The following is an 18,757-nucleotide window of genomic DNA, read 5'->3' as shown; positions in this document are numbered from 1 at the left end:
GCGACTTAAAATTCGTGAAAACATCTCATTGTAGTGAAAAATGTCTGTTTTAATGACAGGAACCAAAACTCGCATATCACATCCATGACACACACTCTTCTATTTCATGATAATACATAAGGAGGTGCCCTTCTTTGAAATTTTTAGGTGTCCTCAATCTTATCTGGCAAGAATCCCATACTGCACAGCAGTCTCTTTAGTAGATCTGCTGCATCTATTAAGTGTTCTGCCAATAAAATGCAGTCTTTGGTTCATCTTCCTCGCAACATTTTCTATGTGACAGTTAGAATTTAAGTTGTTTGTTGTCTGTAATTATAATCCCTAGGAATATAGCTGAGTCAACAACATTTAACTTCGTGCAACTGAAATTTAAAGGACTCTTTTTAGTAACCACATGGCAGATCTCTCTTTTTTTATTGTTTTGGGTCATCTGCCACTTCTTTCACCACACAGATATCTTGATCTTTTAACGACTTCACTATTTGGTGTTTGAGAGCATCAAATGAAGGACTGAAGATTAGTGTTTAACATCCCGTTGACAATGACTGAGCACAAGCTCGGATTTAGGAAGGACAGGAAAGGAAAGGAAATCGACCATGCATTTTCACAGGAAGCACCCCATTATTTACCTGGACTGATTTTTGGAAATCACAGAAAACATACATCAGGGTGGCCGGACGGGCTCAAAGTGCTAACCACTGTGCTACTTGCCTCAGTAAATGACATCATCATCATCATCATCATCATCATCATCTGAAAACAATCCACAAAGACTGCTCATACTGTCTCCTAAATCATTTATACTGGTTAGGAACAGCAGAGGGCCTGTAACACTTCCTAGTGGACTACTATCACCTCTGTTTCCCTTTATGACTTCCTATCTATTACTATGATTGTGACCTTCCTGACAGGAACCATTAAGCCAGTCATATAACCGAGATGATATTCACACACACACACACACACACACACACACACACACACACACACACACCTACATTGTCCCAACACAAGACACACTGCCAGGCTTCAGTTCAGCAGATGGACTAGAGTGAAGTTTGTATCATGTGGGTAGAGGGAGAGAGAATCGGGAAGTATGAGGAGGGTTGGGGGCACAGAGCTAGCTGCTCGGAGGGAGCAGTTGATGTGCAGGCTAGGACTGTGGGAGGGACAGGTGGCATATGCACGAGCTAGACATGTGACACACAGATACTGGAGCCAATGAGGTGCACCACATGATTTAAGATGGCATAGAGGTGTGGATTGGGAGAGGACGACATAACAAAGGGAATGGAAACTGATTGGCTGGGGTGAGAGGGCAGTGGGTTAGCAGAGGCTGAGGGGGGAGGATAGATGATGATCCACGGCAGGAGTCGGATGCCAACAAGTTTTAAAATTTATGGAGGTGGTGGCTGGAGTGTTCATCCAGGTGTTGGACGACAAGGGTTTCAATTTTGGCAATAGGCATTACCAACAAGCTGTCCAACAGAATGGATGGTCACCACCAAGCTGTGGCCAAGAACAAAGTTGAGCACAAGATGGTAAGAGTTCAGTGGCTGTTTCACAACCCATGCTACCTGGCTCCTTCCCTCCTAAACCAGCTTTCCTGAGCCAAAACACATCCTTTACTCCCATAAGCCTCATGACCTCAGTTTCTGATAACCCACAGCCTCCATATGATCTACCCAACAGTTTCCCCTTACTCTGTTCTCTCACTGCTCCCAATCAACATCTTCCAGTCATCTTTAAAGGATCTGGTGCTCATGTTTCACATGGCTAACCCACACATCCGTCACCTCTTCCCCTCCCCCATTCCTATCCTGCACACCTACTGCCCCCCTGCAAGCCACTTGCTAACCTCCCCAACACCTCCTTCTACTTCTCACCTCTTTCTCCCTCCACCCAAACCACCCAACACAACTTCCTCGTCAATCCCAATATATCTGCCAAACTGCAAGCCTGGCCCTGTGTCCAGTGGCACAATTCAGTGTTACATGAATGTGTAGTGTCTGTTCTTCCAGACATGTCTGAAAAAACAGACACCACGCATTCACAATGAATCAACCCCTTTCAGTGCAGATGCACAATTACATTCCACCTCCTGCAGGAATCTCACAGTAGCAAGCATGGAGGACATGGAAAGAGACTGCTGATAAGTGAAAGGGGGGGAGAGAGAAAGGGAAAGGGAGGAACAATTGATGCCACTGCATTATGAGGAATCAATGGCGACGATTGAAAATGTGTTACAGACTGGGATTTGAACTTGGAATCTGCTGCTTACAAGACAGTTGCGCCATCCGGAGACATTTCCTTTTTGTGTGGTGCACCTCTCGACAACTCAATGTTTCTGCTACTTGGTGGGTACTCTCTGTTACTCCTAAGCTACATGTATTCTGCCAGAACTTTCCTTACTACATTACTGTATTTTTCCTATTCCATAGTGTCATTAGAAAATAAGACAAGATAATTTTTCTAAATGGTTAATACTAAACTTTTTATACATGTACCATGAATCTGCACTACTATTTTTTGTTAATGATAATCCATTTTTTCACTAAATCATTGCTTTAAATTTTATTATTCTAACTGGCAGATAATACGAAAATTTAATCATGCACCACTTGCCACTGAATGTTAGCTAACCTCCTTCCTCCCCACTCATTGTTGTGATACCACATTTTAAGGCTATACTAACAAGCTTCATTTTCAGTTTAACATATTATCAGTGAACCGTATCTGTATTTAAATAAACTTGTGTACAATTGTGTAGATGTTTTTCTTATATAATAATTTATTTTCTATAGCTTTGTATGAAACATTCTGTGAATATTCATATCACATCTGTCGATGGTAATGACTTGCTGAAACGTAATGTGCCATCCTGACTAAATAAACAAAATATTTACTAAAACATCTCAAAAGTGAAACAAAAAAATGAAAAATAAATAAATATGAAGAGTTAGGAGAGCTATGGCAGAAATGAAAGAGGTGAGGGAGAAACAAGAGGGGACAGTGAAAGGTGTGAAACAAAGGTACACAATAAAAATGATGAATGTAAACTGAGGTCAGATGGCCAACAGCAACCAAACACATACAGTAGAGCAAGTTCCCACCTGTTTAATTCTGGTGTACCGATGCTTGAAGGAAGAATCCCAGTCAACCAAATGGTTAAGGAAGTGCCAAGGTCATTCTCTGCAACAGGTTACTGGCTGTTAAAGATGTTGACTCTCCGAGCTAAGATCATGTCATCACAGAAAACTGAAGTCATTGCATGTCAACTGGTACACAGCAACAGTTCTCACAAGTGGCTCCCTTTTCTAAAGCCCTAATAATGGGCTGATCTATTACACTGAAATGTTCTACTTATCCAATCCTCTGCTTGTTGCTTCTCTCATCACATCCTGCTCTCCACAGAGCTGATGTTTCATTTCTTTATTAATCAGGTTGAACGAAAATGAATGTATCCAAACAGCAACATATAGTTCTTGGATTTTGAGATAACTCCTGGAATATTTCAGTCAATTTTGAAGACTGTGGGAGAATCAAAATTCGAAATATAACCCTGACAGTGAAGGCTAAGACAATGATGAAAACAAAAACAATTTTGTGGTTCGAATTATTTTTATAATGGTGCAGTTGAACTAATACAAAGTAAAAACCATTGGACAGGAAATATCTGTGTAAAACAGGATCAAAACATATCACGAATGACAGTGATTTGCAAATCAAAGAGAGAAAAAAAGGTCAATTAAGCATTAAGCGTATTTCTTCATTACATTATAGAAAGAGAGTATAAGCATACTGCCAAACTGTAATGAGCAATAAAGGAACTGACAGGAAAATATAGCAAGGATCTTTAGCTGTTCAATTTAGAGTTCATTATATGGAGAAGACAGGAAAACTAAAGGGGGAAGGGAATTTATGACCCTTTTTACTGAACGTAAACCTAGACAGGACTTTAAAAAGAAAAAAAGAATAGCTAAAAATAATTTTTTTTTTTAAGATCTTGAGAAAATAAACAGAATTGTGGCACAGAATTTATGGGATTCAGTAACAAGACAACATAACAGAACACAAATACAATACATCTACATCTACATTTATACTCCGCAAGCCACCCAATGGTGTGTGGCGGAGGGCACTTTACATGCCACTGTCATTACCTCCCTTTCCTGTTCCAGTCGCGTATGGTTCGCGGGAAGAACGACTTTCTGAAAGCCTCCGTGCGCGCTCTAATCTCTCTAATTTTACATTCGTGATCTCCTCGGGAGGTATAAGTAGGGGGAAGCAATATATTCGATACCTCATCCAGAAACGCACCCTCTCGAAACCTGGCGAGCAAGCTACACCGCGATGCAGAGCGCCTCTCTTGCAGAGTCTGCCACTTGAGTTTATTAAACATCTCCGTAACGCTATCACGGTTACCAAATAACCCTGTGACGAAACGAGCCGCTCTTCTTTGGATCTTCTCTATCTCCTCCGTCAAACCGATCTGGTACGGATCCCACACTGATGAGCAATACTCAAGTATAGGTCGAACGAGTGTTTTGTAAGCCACCTCCTTTGTTGATGGACTACATTTTCTAAGCACTCTCCCAATGAATCTCAACCTGGTACCCACCTTACCAACAATTAATTTTATATGATCATTCCACTTCAAATCGCTCCGCACGCATACTCCCAGATATTTTACAGAAGTAACTGCTACCAGTGTTTGTTCTGCTATCATATAATCATACAATAAAGGATCCTTCCTTCTATGTATTCGCAATACATTACATTTGTCTATGTTAAGGGACAGGCAAGTCAGAATTTTAAACTAATGAAAAATGGCATAGTTATTAACTAATATTAACAACCTTCTCTCCACGAGACAAACTGGACTTAACATTAAATAGCACAGAATTCTCATATTAAAAGGACTGTAGTTTATTAAATTGCATACCAGGCATAACTGAGAGATAATCAACAATTTACAAGCATTAGAGCCTACCTGATAAAGTGTTAGAAGCAAAATTGGATGGAAGAGAGGACACAGTGTCAAACATGTCTGGGTGTCTTTGCAATGTTGATGCAAATGGTGTTCGTGAAGCCTGCAGATCAAAAGTACATAAATTTTATACAGTATGCAAACAAACTATAATTAAAAATTAAAGAATTCGTTATCTAAATTATAAAACACAAACCACTGAACATGTTGGACAGAGACAGAAATTTGCCTTAGTTTTTTAGTCCTATAAATATTATTTCATCACAACAGTGTATGTAAGAGTTTAATTTCATCCACACATAACTACAGCACTAATTTTAAAACAAAAATAATTGTTATTTGTAATGCTTGCTATATTCTCTATGACACTATTTTATTCTACACGTATTTCTGAAAAACTGAAGGGTGCATACATTTTTACCAATTTAAAAATAATGCTCTCCAAATGCCAAAATATAATCACCAGGAACATGTCTGAGAAAGACAGAAATTTATTATATTAGCAACAGGATAACTATACATTCTGGATCTGAAGAGATGTAAAATAAAGGACATGGTAAAGGAGTTACAATGGATAAACAAGAAAAATTCATGCTCCAGACTACTGTAGATAATAAGCCAAAGGTTAAGAGGAAGAACAGATGAACAAGAAACACATTACAAAATTGCACAGAAAAATGTAGGTACAGTAAATGTAATAGTATGTATGAAAATGACTGAAGTGTGCGAGAAAGCAAATGCTGGGATACAAGAAATGAAGTAAAAAACATATTATGTACGTACACGAAATAAGGTGGTGGCAGACACTGCGACAGATGATTAGACACACACACACACACACACACACACGGGGGGGGGGGACCCACCAAAGGGAGGATTCTGATGACCCAATGACCCAACAGATGAAACAGGTAGTACAGTCTTTTTTTTAATGTTGCTAGAACAAGTTGTCTGAAACAATTTATTTGTGTGTGGTACTTGGTGCCAGTCATACTATGGGTATAACTAACAGATCACTTGACAGTTCACATGCGTTTACTGTTATGTTGATAATACAGGATTTGTCAGATGTGCAACTTGAGCATGTGATACTGGAGGAACACTTGAGGCAAGTTTCACAATTAGGCCAAAGACAAAATTAATAGCAGAAGAGTAAGATAATATGATTAGGGGTGTCTTATAGCTTAATAAATGCATCATGTAGATTAGAAAATCACAGTGTTTGGTATTAGAAAGGGTTTTGGCAATCACAATCTCATTTCAAGCTTTACTTAAGTTCTTCTTATTTTTGTTCCATGTCAAACTGAGCATATATAGAGAACTTTTTATTCTAAATCTTAAGAATAGACAACCTTTTTTTGCTTTGACTAGCCAACTCACAAACGAAGTTTTCAGTGTGCTGATACTTAGTCAAGCTATGTGGAAGTGTAACATTGCCAATTTAATGCTCGCCACAATGATTGCTTTTGTGCTCTATACAATTATCAGTTCATCATTCTCAAGTCCTCCTGTTTACATTGATCCTCTTGCAAGCAGGTATCTTTCTTCAGTAGATTCACCTGGCCTGTCATTAAAAATTCTTACACATTTGTAGCTTTCTTTCTTCCAAAGTTTCACCTCCTACAGACAGATCTCATCTTTTACTGATGTAGACAAAGATCCCACTGTTTGTTCTGGAAGGCAGGAGAGTTTATTATCCTACAAGGTTTCCCTGAGCAGTACGTCTACTTTTCTTCTGTGACAGGGTTAAAAAGGTGCAAATTAATATCTGTTTCTCAGTTGATTATCTGTTGGCCTGAAGAAATGAATTCAGCTTTGTAATCAATTATCACATTAACACTGTTACAGGAGATTTTACACTATTTTTAAAAGGTGTTACACATTTCTTGGAGATTTTACACAGTCCATGACAATTTTATGCTGTTCTAAAGAGTAAACAAATTTTTGTAGAAAGTTATTTCATTCAAAAAGTTTTACTTCAGAACAGAGGGGGGGAGTCATACTGCAATTACGAGAAAATGCCACAAGCTTTTAGAACTAAACCATATACTTTGGCCAATTTCTTCACTGTTACCAAAACATACAAAAACAACAAACTGATAGACAGTACATTGTTGTTTAGTTGTATCCTACACTCAGATACTTGACTCAATGACAATAAAGTCTTGTTTCAAATAAAAACTAGCCAGATTCAAAAAATGACTTATTAAAAATATTAATTATGATCAGTTGTATACGGTGATTATAATTAAACTGACGAAGCGGTGTAGAAATAAACCACTGGTCAGTATGACGTTAAACTGTAATGGAATATTATCAGAGATGGATTTTAAACGTATGGCAGAAGAAAAAAAATAGTGTGAAAATTGATCAATTTATGGTGCTGTATGTGTCAGAATACGTAAATGAAAACACCTGTCCTGCGCACGACCCACTGAAGTTGGTATAAACATGCCGGGTACAAGGCTTTTCATCCTTTCGCATCCGCGACGTTCGCCATGACTGTCACAATGCAGGATTGCGCTCTGCTTGTAAAGCTGTACTATAAGAACGATTAATGTGCACATGTCAGTCTGCAGAAGTTCTGGACACTGAACAGTTCGAAAAGAGGTGTTGGTCTGATAACTGCCGTGGGTCTGGAAAAAATGATTCGGAAATTCGAAAAGACGGGTTCTTTTGGTGTGTAACCTGGTAGAGGTAGGAAATGAATTGATTCGACATCAGTGGAAGTAGTGGCCACAGCAATGCAGTAGGAGACAAGTGGTGGTGTGCAAACGTGAGGTGCACAGAGAACTGCCCGAACACTGGACATACCTGTGACCACAGTGCATAAAGTCCTACAAAACATCCTTCTTTGCTGTCCATTCAAAATTACCCATGTGCACGAGGTAGTTCCTGTTGATCTGCCAGCAAGAGAGACCTCTGCTTTAGAATTTCTTGTTCACATGAAAGTGGACAAAGATTGTCTGTCCTGGCCGTGGACAGACAAAGCCCACTTCCATCTGACAGGATATGTCAATACACGGAATTGTCCAATATGGGCAATGGAAAATCCACATGCAAATCAACCAGTACCTCTTCATCCTGAAAAGGTCACTGTGTGGTGCAGGTTTATGGCATCATTTATCATAGGGCCATATTTTTTTGAAGAGGCAGGTGCTTCAGTCCTGTTACCTGTACCGCCACTGGTAAGCGCTATGAGTGTCTTTTGCGCAACCACGTCATTCCAGCTCTCCAACAACAGGGATATGTGGATGGGATCATTTTTATGCAAGATGGCGCACCTCCGTACATTGCAAATCCAGCTAAGCAGCTGCTGAAGCGCCAATTCAGAAATGCTAGAATTATCAGCTGCCGTTTCTGTACAGCCTTTCCGTCTCAATCACCTGATCTTAATCCGTGTGACTTCTGGCTGAGAGGCTATCTGAAAGATGTGTTCAGTGTCCTGACTGCAAACTTACCTGCACTCAAGAAACGCACTGCACAACACATTGTGAATGTGACCCTGGAAACACTTTGATCAGCTGTGGAACATGCTGTTTCTTAATTTCAACTGTTTGTAAAGAACAGTGGACAGCATACTGAACATGTTTTGTGCCAGTCACATGGAAATCAATAATTTCATTTGATTTAGATACATGCTTTTTGTGCAGTTTTTGGCCTCAGGACAATTAAAAACAGTTTTTCCCATCCAAAGTGATATGACCTTGCCGTGGTGGATGGGCTTACGTAACTAACAACATCAAACCTGTACACCTACGCACACTACGTAGTAGTTTGTTTAACGTAAAACGTACACTTTAGGCATTGTTGTTATGATTCATTTGTCATTTGTAGTTGACCACTATTAAATAATGATGCTACATTTTGTAACTATTTATTTTTCTTCTGCCACACATTTTCCACCTTCTCCAATAATAGCCCATTGCAATTTGACGTCATTCTGACCAGTTGTGTTATTTCTACAGTGGTTTGTAAGTTTAACTTTAATTATAATCACCCTGTATAATTAGCAAGACAAATTGTGACATTGGAAGCTACCTGTGATGAACTACGAATAGTAATATTTCTCAATGATAAATTTTGTGAGTCAAATGATGAATTTGCATCATCCGCTGATTCTTGTACAGCGCTTCTCTGCATGAAGGCCAAGGTGTTTCTCAAGTTGGTTAGAAGCGTCTGTAATAAAGAAACAAAACAATCATTAATTATATATTGTAAATAAAATGTAAGTTATTGTGGTATTTGCATGAGCTGAAAAGCTAAGATTCTAAAAACACTTCTAGATAGAGAAAACTGAATTCAGAAATTTTATGTTCAGCACACTTTTCCGAAGTTGTTAAAACCATTTCTCAACAAGCTTTCATATTCCTTAACCCATTAATCAGCAATGTAAGTTCCAGTTCCAATGGCCAGGACCCAAAATATAATCACCATCCCCTAGCCTTTGAGCCATTCAATGGTTCTGCAAACCAGTACAACATAGTATAGCAACTGCACACAACTTATGGAATGTTAAGTACATGTGTAAGATCCAACTGATTTAATTGGTTTAATTTTATGAAATATTTCATAAGCAGTTACAAGTTTATGTAATTGTTGTGTTAGGAATGTCACAAAAGATTTATTATCAATTAATACAATATAATATAAATCAATACCATGTATCCCCAATACCTGAATTCATTCACAATGCACATAAATAGCACTCTTCCAAAAAGCACAAACAGAAATCAGTAATCTTCAAGAGTGTGATATCATTCGAAACTTATAGGGACATGTAATGGAACTTTGCATCTTTTACTCTTCCATGTTGTTTCACTACCTCTTATTTCTCACGCAAACTTTACAGTCTTGATTTTGTGCTGTTGGGTGAATATGCTTAGGAAAATGGCCCAATGTTTCGCATGCAGTCTCCCTTGTAAATTCCTGCATGATAATCATCCTTGTCCTTTACAATATGGTTTTGATATATTCTTCATTAGTGATTTTATTGCAATCCTATAATCGATGTAACTCTGTTTTTTCCCAACTGGATCACCATCATTTCTAATGTTTTTCGTTTTGTTATTGTAACATGAACACAGCTCCTCTTTCTGTACTCCCCCATCCCCCCCCCCCCCCCCCCGACCATCCTTTCAATTTAATTTTACTTAACAGAAATCTTTGGGCACATTCTTTCTATTCCAGTGTACTGGACAAATCTGCAATGGTGTCATAAATAATTTTGGTGAAGTGTATCAATTATCAAGGTATAAGTGTGTTCTCTTTGTAACAAATTGGGATAGCTCTTTGACAACATTTTTGCTGGAACTACACTTAAATTTCTAAAAACGAGTGTTTCCATAACAGCCCTCTTTGACCAAAACAGTTGAATTCCCAAGTGCGTCATTACTATGGACAAAACAAAATATCTTAATTTCATTACCGTTGTTGTTGTGGTCTTCAGTCTTGAGACTGGTTTGATGCAGCTCTCCATGCTAATCTATCCTGTGCAAGCTTTTTCATCTCCCAGTACCTACTGCAACCTACATCCTTCTGAATCTGCTTAGTGTATTCATCTCTTGGTCTCCCTCTACGATTTTTACCCTCCACGGTGCCCTCCAATACTAAATTGGTGATCCCTTGATGCCTCAGAACATGTCCTACCAACCGATCCCTTCTTCTAGTCAAGTTGTGCCACAAACTTCTCTTCTCCCCAATCCTATTCAATACTTCCTCATTAGTTATGTGATCTACCCATCTAATCTTCAGCATTCTTCTGTAGCACCACATTTCGAAAGCTTCTATTCTCTTCTTGTCCAAACTATTTATCGTCCATGTTTCACTTCCATACATGGCTACACTCCATACAAATACTTTCAGAAACGACTTCCTGACACTTAAATCTATACTCGATGTTAACAAATTTCTCTTCTTCAGAAACGATTTCCTTGCCATTGCCAGTCTACATTTTATATCCTCTCTACTTCGACCATCATCAGTTATTTTGCCCCCCAAATAGCAAAACTCCTTTACTACTTTAAGTGTCTCATTTCCTAATCTAATTCCCTCAGCATCACCCGACTTAATTAGACTACATTCCATTATCCTCGTTTTGCTTTTGTTGATGTTCATCTTATATCCTCCTTTCAAGACACTGTCCATTCCATTCAACTGCTCTTCCAAGTCCTTTGCTGTCTCTGACAGAATTACAATGTCATCGGCGAACCTCAAAATTTTTATTTCTTCTCCATGAATTTTAATACCTACTCCGAATTTTTCTTTTGTTTCCTTTACTGCTTGCTCAATATACAGATTGAACAACATCGGGGTGAGGCTACAACCTTGTCTTACTCCCTTCCCAACCACTGCTTCCCTTTCATGTCCCACGACTCTCTATAACTGCCATCTGGTTTCTGTACAAATTGTAAATAGCCTTTCGCTCCCTGGATTTTACCCCTGCCACCTTTAGAATTTGAAAGAGAGTATTCCAGTCAACATTATCAAAAGCTTTCTCTAAGTCTACAAATGCTAGAAACGTAGGTTTGCCTTTCCTTAATCTTTCTTCTAAGATAAGTCGTAAAGTCAGTATTGCCTCACGTGTTCCAGTGTTTCTACGGAATCCAAACTGATCTTCCCCGAGGTTGGCTTCTACTAGTTTTTCCACTCATCTGTAAAGAATTCGAGTTAGTATTTTGCAGCTGTGACTTATTAAACTGATAGTTCGGTAATTTTCACATCTGTCAACACCTGCTTTCTTTGGGATTGGAATTATTATATTCTTCTTGAAGTCTGAGGGTATTTCGCTTGTTTCATATATCTTGCTCACCAGATGGTAGAGTTTTGTCAGGACTGGCTCTCCCAAGGCCGTCAGTAGTTCCAATGGAATGTTGTCTACTCCGGGGGCCTTGTTTCGACTCAGGTCTTTCAGTGCTCTGTCCAACTCTTCACGCAGTATCATATCTCCCATTTCATCTTCATCTACATCCTCTTCCATTTCCATAATATTGTCCTCAAGTACATCGCCCTTGTATAGACCCTCTATATACTCCTTCCACCTTTCTGCTTTCCCTTCTTTGCTTAGGACTGGGTTTCCATCTGAGCTCTTGATATTCATACAAGTCGTTCTCTTATCTCTCTTTAATTTTCCTGTAGGCAGTATCTATCTTACCCCTAGTGAGATAGGCCTCTACATCCTTACATTTGTCCTCTAGCCATCCCTACTTAGCCATTTTGCACTTCCTGTCGATCTCATTTTTGAGACGTTTGTATTCCTTTTTGCCCGCTTCGTTTACTGCATTTTTATATTTTCTCCTTTCATCAATTAAATTCAATATTTCTTCTGTTACCCAAGGATTTCTACTAGCCCTCATCTTTTTACCTACTTGATCCTCTGCTGCCTTCGCTACTTCATCCCTCAAAGCTACCCATTCTTCTTCTACTGTATTTCTTTCCCCCATTCCTGTCAATTGTTCCCTTATGCTCTCCCTGAAACTCTGTACAACCTCTGGTTTAGTTAGTTTATCGAGGTCCCATCTCCTTAAATTCCCACTTTTTTTGCAGTTTCTTCAGTTTTAATCTACAGGTCATAACCAATAGATTGTGGTCAGAGTCCACATCTGCCCCTGGAAATGTCTTACAATTTAAAACCTGGTTCCTAAATATCTGACTTACCATTATATAATCTATCTGATACCTTTTAGTATCTCCAGGGTTCTTCCATGTATACAACCTTCTTTCATGATTCTTAAACCAAGTGTTAGCTATGATTATGTTGTGCTCTGTGCAAAATTCTACCAGATGGCTTCCTCTTTCATTTCTTAGCCCCAATCCATATTCACCTACTATGTTTCCTTCTCTCCCTTTTCCTACACTCGAATTCCAGTCACCCATGACAATTAAATTTTCGTCTCCCTTCACAATCTGAATAATTTCTTTTATTTCATCATACATTTCTTCAATTTCTTCGTCATCTGCAGAGCTAGTTGGCATATAAACTTGTACAACTGTAGTAGGTGTGGGCTTCGTATCTATCTTGGCCACAATAATGCGTTCACTATGCTGTTTGTAGTAGCTTACCCGCATTCCTATTTTCCTATTCATTATTAAACCTACTCCTGCATTACCACTCACAGGAAATCAATTGCTGACAATTCTTCCTACTCTGTTTGGATTTGTTCGTATTTGTTCTGTGAACTGGCTAGTCTTGGTTACAATATTCTACTAGAACATGTTATCAAATATTATATTAAATATACACTGAGGAGCCAAAGAAACTGGTACAGGCATGTGTATTCAAATACAGAGAAAGGTAAACAAGCAGAATACAGTGCAGCAGTCAGCAATGCCTATATAAGACAACAAGTGTCTGGCGCAGTTGTTAGATTGGTTGCTGCTGCTACAATGTAATTATCAAGAGTTAAGTGGGTTTGAATGTGGTGTTATAGTCGGCACACGAGCGATGGGACACGACATCTCTGAGGTAGCAATGAAGTGGGGATTTTTCCACTGTGACCATTTAACTAAAGTACCATCAGCATCAAGAATTTGGTAAAACATCAAATCTCCACCATCGCTGGGGCCAGTAAAAGATCGTACAAGAACGGGACCAACGACAACTGAAGAGAATCGTTCAATGTGACAGAAGTGCAACCCTTCCGCAAACTGCTGCACATTTCAATGCCGGGTCATCAACAAATGTCAGGATGTGAGCCATTGAACAAAACATCATTGTTATGGGCTTTCGGAGCTGAAGGCCCACTCGTGTACCCCTGATGACTGCATGACACAAAGCTTTACGCCTCACTTTGCTTCATCAACAGTGACGTTGGACTAATGGTAACTGGAAATGTGTCTAATTTCAAATTGTATTGAGCAGATGGATGTGTATGGGTATGGAGACAACCTCATGAATCCAAGGACCCTGCATGTCAGCAGGGGACTATTCATGCTGTTGGAGGCTCTGTAATGGTGGTGGAATGTGCAGTTGGAGTGATATGGGGCTACTGATACGTCTAGATACGACTGACAGGTGACACGTATGTGAGTATCCTGTCTGACCACCTGCATCCATTCATGTCCAGTTTGCATTCCGACAGACCTGGGCAATTCCAGCAGGACAATGCAACAACCCACACATCTAGAACTGCAACAAAGTGGCGCCAGGAACATTCTTCCGAGTTTAAACACTTCTGCTGGCCACCAAACTCCCAAGACATGAAACTTATTGAGCATATCTGGGGTGCCTTGCAACTTGCTGTTCAGAAGAGATCTCCACCCCTCGCACGCTTACGGATTTATGGATAGCCCAGCTGGATTCATTGTGTCAATTCCCTCCAGCACTACTTCAGGCATTATTCAAGTTCATGTCACATTGTGTTGAGGCACTTCTGCACACTCGTGGAGGCCCTACACTATATTAGGCAGGTGTACCAGTTTCTACATTTACATCTACATCCATACTCCGCAAGCCACCTGACGATGTGTGGCAGAGGGTACTTTGAGTACCTCTATCGGTTCTCCCTTCTATTCCAATCTCGTATTGTTCGTGGAAAGAAAGATTGTCGGTATGCCTCTGTGTGGGCTCTAATCTCTGTTTTTATCCTCATGGTCTCTTCAGGAGATATATGTAGGAGGGAGCAATATACTGCTTGACTCCTCGGTGAAGGTATGTTGTTGAAACTTCAACAAAACCCCGTACCGAGCGTCTCTCCTGCAGAGTCTTCCACTGGAGTTTATCTATCATCTCCGTAACGCTTTCGCGATTACTAAACGATCCTGTAACGAAGCGCGCTGCTCTCTGTTGGATCTTCTCTATCTCTTCCGTCAACCCCATCTGGTATGGATACCACACTGGTGAGCAATATTCAAGCAGTAGGCGGCAATATTCAAGCAGTAGGCGAACAAATGTACTGTAACCTACTTCTTTTCTTTTCAGATTTCATTTCCTTAGGATTATTCCAATGAATCTCAGTCTGCTATCTGCTTTACCGACGATCAACTTTATATGATCATTCCATTTTAAATCACTCCTAATGCATACTCCCAGATAATTTATGGAATTAACTGCTTCCTATCCCCGATGCTATTCAATCTGTATATTGAGCAAGCAATAAAGGAAACAAAAGACAAGTTCGGAGTAGGTATTAAAATCCATGGAGAAGAAATAAAAACTTTCAGGTTCGCCGATGACATTGTAATTCTGTCAGAGACAGCAAAGGACTTGGAAGAGCAGTTGAACGGAATGGACAGTGTATTGAAAGGAGGATATAAGATGAACATCAACAAAATCAAAACGAGGATAATGGAATGTAGTCGAATTAAGTTGGGTGATGCTGAGGGAATTGGATTAGGAAATAAGACACTTAAATTAGTAAAGGAGTTTTGCTATTTGGGGAGCAAAATAACTGATGATGGTCGAAGTAGAGAGGATATAAAATGTAGACTGGCAATGGCAAGGAAAGGGTTTCTGAAGAAGAAAAATTTGTTAACATCGAGTATAGATTTAAATGTCAGGAAGTCATTTCCGAAAGTATTTGTATGGAGTATAGCCATGTATGGAAGTGAAACGTGGACAATAAATAGTTTAGACAAGAAGAGAATAGAAGCTTTCGAAATGTGGTGCTACAGAAGAATGCTGAAGATTAGATGGATAGATCACATAACTAATGAGGAGGTATTGAATAGAATCGGAGAGAGGAGCAGCTTGTGGCACAACTTGACTAGAAGAAGGGATCGGTTGGTAGGACATTTTCCGACACATCGAGGGATCACCAATTTAGTATTGGAGGGCAGAGTGGAGGGTAAAAATCGTAGAGGGAGACCAAGAGATGAATACACTAAGCAGATTCAGAAGGATGTAGGCTGCAGTGGGTACTGGGAGATGAAGAAGCTTGCACAGGATAGAGTAGCATGGAGAGCTGCATCAAACCAGTCTCAAGACTGAAGACCACAACAACAACAACAACAATTGCTTCCAGTTGCTGACCTGCTATATTGTAGCTAAATGATAAGGGATCTTTCTTTTTATGTATTCGCAGCACATTACACTTGTCCACATTGAGATTCAATTGCCATTCCCTGCACCATGCATCAATTCGTTGCAGATCCTCCTGCATTTCAGTACAATTTTCCATTGTTACAACCTCTCGATATATCACAGCATCATCCGAAAAAAGCCTCAGTGAACTTCCAATATTATCCACAAGGTCATTTATGTATATTGTGAATAGCAACGGTCCTACGACACTCCCCTGTGGCATACCTGAAATCACTCTTACTTCGGAAGACTTCTCTCCATTGAGAATGACATGCTGTGTTCTGTTATCTAGGAACTCTTCAATCCAATCACACAATTGGTCTGATAGTCCATATGTTCACTAAACGACTGTGGGGAACTGTATTGAACACCTTGCAGAAGTCAAGAAACACGGCATCTATCTGGGAACCCGTGTCTATGGCTCTCCTAGTCTCGTGGACGAATAGCGTGAAGTGGGTTTCACACAATCGTCTTTTTCGAAACCCATTCTGATTCCTACAGAGTAGTTTTCTAGTCTCCAGAAAAGTCATTATACTCTAACATAATACGTGTTCCAAAATTCTACAACTGGTGACGTTAAGATATATAGGTCTATAGTTCTGCACATCTGTCCGACGTCCCTTCTTGAAAACGGGGATGACCTGTGCCCTTTTCCAATGCTTTGGAACGTTACACTCTTCTAGAGACCTATGGTACACCGCTGCAAGAAGGGGGCAATTTCCTTCACGTACTCTGTGTAAAATCAAACTGGTATCCCATCAGGTCCAGCGGCCTTTCCTCTTTTGAGCAATTTTAATTGTTTTTCTATCCCTTTGTCATCTATTTCGATATATACCATTTTGTCTTCTGTGCGACAATCTAGATAAGGAACTACAGTGCAGTCTTCCTCTGTGAAACAGCTTTGGAAAAAGACATTTAGTATTTCGGCCTTTGGTCTGTCATCCTCTGTTTCAGTACCATTTTGGTCACAGAGTGTCTGGACATTTTGTTTTGATCCACCTACCGCTTTGACGTAAGACCAAAATTTCTTAGGATTTTCTGCCAAGTCAGTACATAGAACTTTACTTTCGAATTCAACTAACGCCTGTCGCATAGCCCTCCTCACACTACATTTTGGCTCTTCAGTGTATCTAGTTCCTTATTTAATCCTACCTGATGTAAGTTGTCTCTTTTATGCCAGAAGTCAGTTCACAGTTCCAGATTTTTGAACTATTTCACATTTCTTCCAAATCCAGGGCTCTGGTAGTTGATCTCCATCAGCAGTGTCATCTTCAATAGCTAACCACCTGCATTTTTATCATACAGGACTTACGGTGTCACTACCGTCACTGTCGGTAGCAGGAGTATCAACATATAACACTCACTGTCCTCATCACATTTATGTTTCGAAAACATTTTGTGGGATACACCTCTAATATTCAATAACAGATATTTCGAAGTGTGAACGTGATTAAGAGTAATATGTAACTGAGGGTGACACGAAGAGGTAATAATAATCTATCACAAGCTTGAAATGGCCAGTGTCTTGTGTGGTGTGGCACATCACAAGTTGTGACCGTCATACCATGGGCCAGGCACATCAAGTTTACATTTTGCCTGACCGAAGTACCACAGGTCAGCCTCGTGATAATTACATTTGCCCTGAATACTGTACCATGAGTCTCATGCATGGCTATAGGTTAAGGGGTTAATATGAATAAGCAGTACATGACATCAACACATGTACAGAGTTTAGCCATTCATTATCTACTGCAGTAATTCTGTACGGACTGACTGGACCACACAGGATACTCCCACACTGCACTGTAAAAAAAAATAGCAGTAATAATGCACAAGGAACTAGTCTCAATGTCCACACATACACTGATTCGTTCAAATTACAGAAATCCAAGCCAAGATTACTGAACCATGGTCTCAATTATAAGTCTTTCTGACTTGTAGTAGTAAATGAACACTCAAATGGGAGACCTTTATCAATTGTCTATATAGGTGAAAAATAAAAGATGTAGCTCCAGTTTTATCTAGTTCATCTTCTTCCACTGTCAGGAGCACACCATGCATGCTATACCTCACAGATCCATAATTCATTGTACTTATATTATTATGAAAAGGAAAAGTTGATACCCACCATATAGTGAGATTCTGAGTCGAAGATAGGCACGACAAAAAGACTGTCACAAACAAGCTTTCAGCCCAGGCCTTCGTCAAAAATAAACGACGCACACACACAAGGCTGCAGTTTCTGACAGCTGAAGCAGAGAGAGAGAGAGAGAGAGAGAGAGAGAGAGAGAGAGAGAGAGAGAGAGAGAGAGAGTGTGTGTGTGTGTGTGTGTGTGTGTGTGTGTGTGTGTGTGTGTGTGTGTGCGCGCGCGCACTTAGTGCAGCAGTTGCATCCAGAGGTAGAACCTCATGCCCTCCCTTACGTACAGCTGACCACCTGTTTAGCGGAATATTTTGGTGCGCAGGTCCATGTCGCAGCTGCTTGCCACAAGTTCTTCAGCTGTCATAAGCGTCCATCGCAGTCTTAAAGGAATGGGTTGTTTGCCTTGAAGGGCTCTCCTGGGACTGCTGGTTCTCTTGTGCGACCCCAGGGTGTAAGCTGTTGTATGGTTCAGCCCTCGTTCGCGCCATGATTCATGTCCACGCTCCTGACAATGCCCTGAAAACGGATCTGTTGAAGGATCCCTTCTTGAACACGTTTTTGAAGCTGAAGGAACCCTTCTTGGACAGGTGTCTTGGCAGTCACT

The 18,757-nt window shown here is 40.0% G+C and overlaps 1 protein-coding gene across 3 annotated transcripts in view; it reads right to left on the bottom strand.

Annotated features, from left to right (window-relative positions):
- LOC124774886 (gamma-tubulin complex component 3-like) overlaps positions 1 to 18,757 on the bottom strand; it is a 290,049-nt gene that overhangs the window by 233,236 nt on the left and 38,056 nt on the right. For all 3 annotated transcript variants that reach the window (XM_047249540.1, XM_047249538.1, XM_047249539.1), the window contains exons 3-4: positions 9,032 to 9,169; positions 4,994 to 5,093 (exon numbers count right to left, since the gene is read on the bottom strand). In XM_047249540.1, the coding sequence (XP_047105496.1) occupies positions 4,994 to 5,093; positions 9,032 to 9,169 (238 nt within the window). The remainder of the gene's footprint in view (positions 1 to 4,993; positions 5,094 to 9,031; positions 9,170 to 18,757) is intronic.

The sequence above is a fragment of the Schistocerca piceifrons genome, chromosome 2 (assembly GCF_021461385.2).
Source record: "Schistocerca piceifrons isolate TAMUIC-IGC-003096 chromosome 2, iqSchPice1.1, whole genome shotgun sequence".
Lineage (NCBI taxonomy): Eukaryota > Metazoa > Arthropoda > Insecta > Orthoptera > Acrididae > Schistocerca > Schistocerca piceifrons.
Note: the sequence above shows the minus strand (reverse complement) of the source record. Positions and strands in the feature narration are given on the sequence as shown.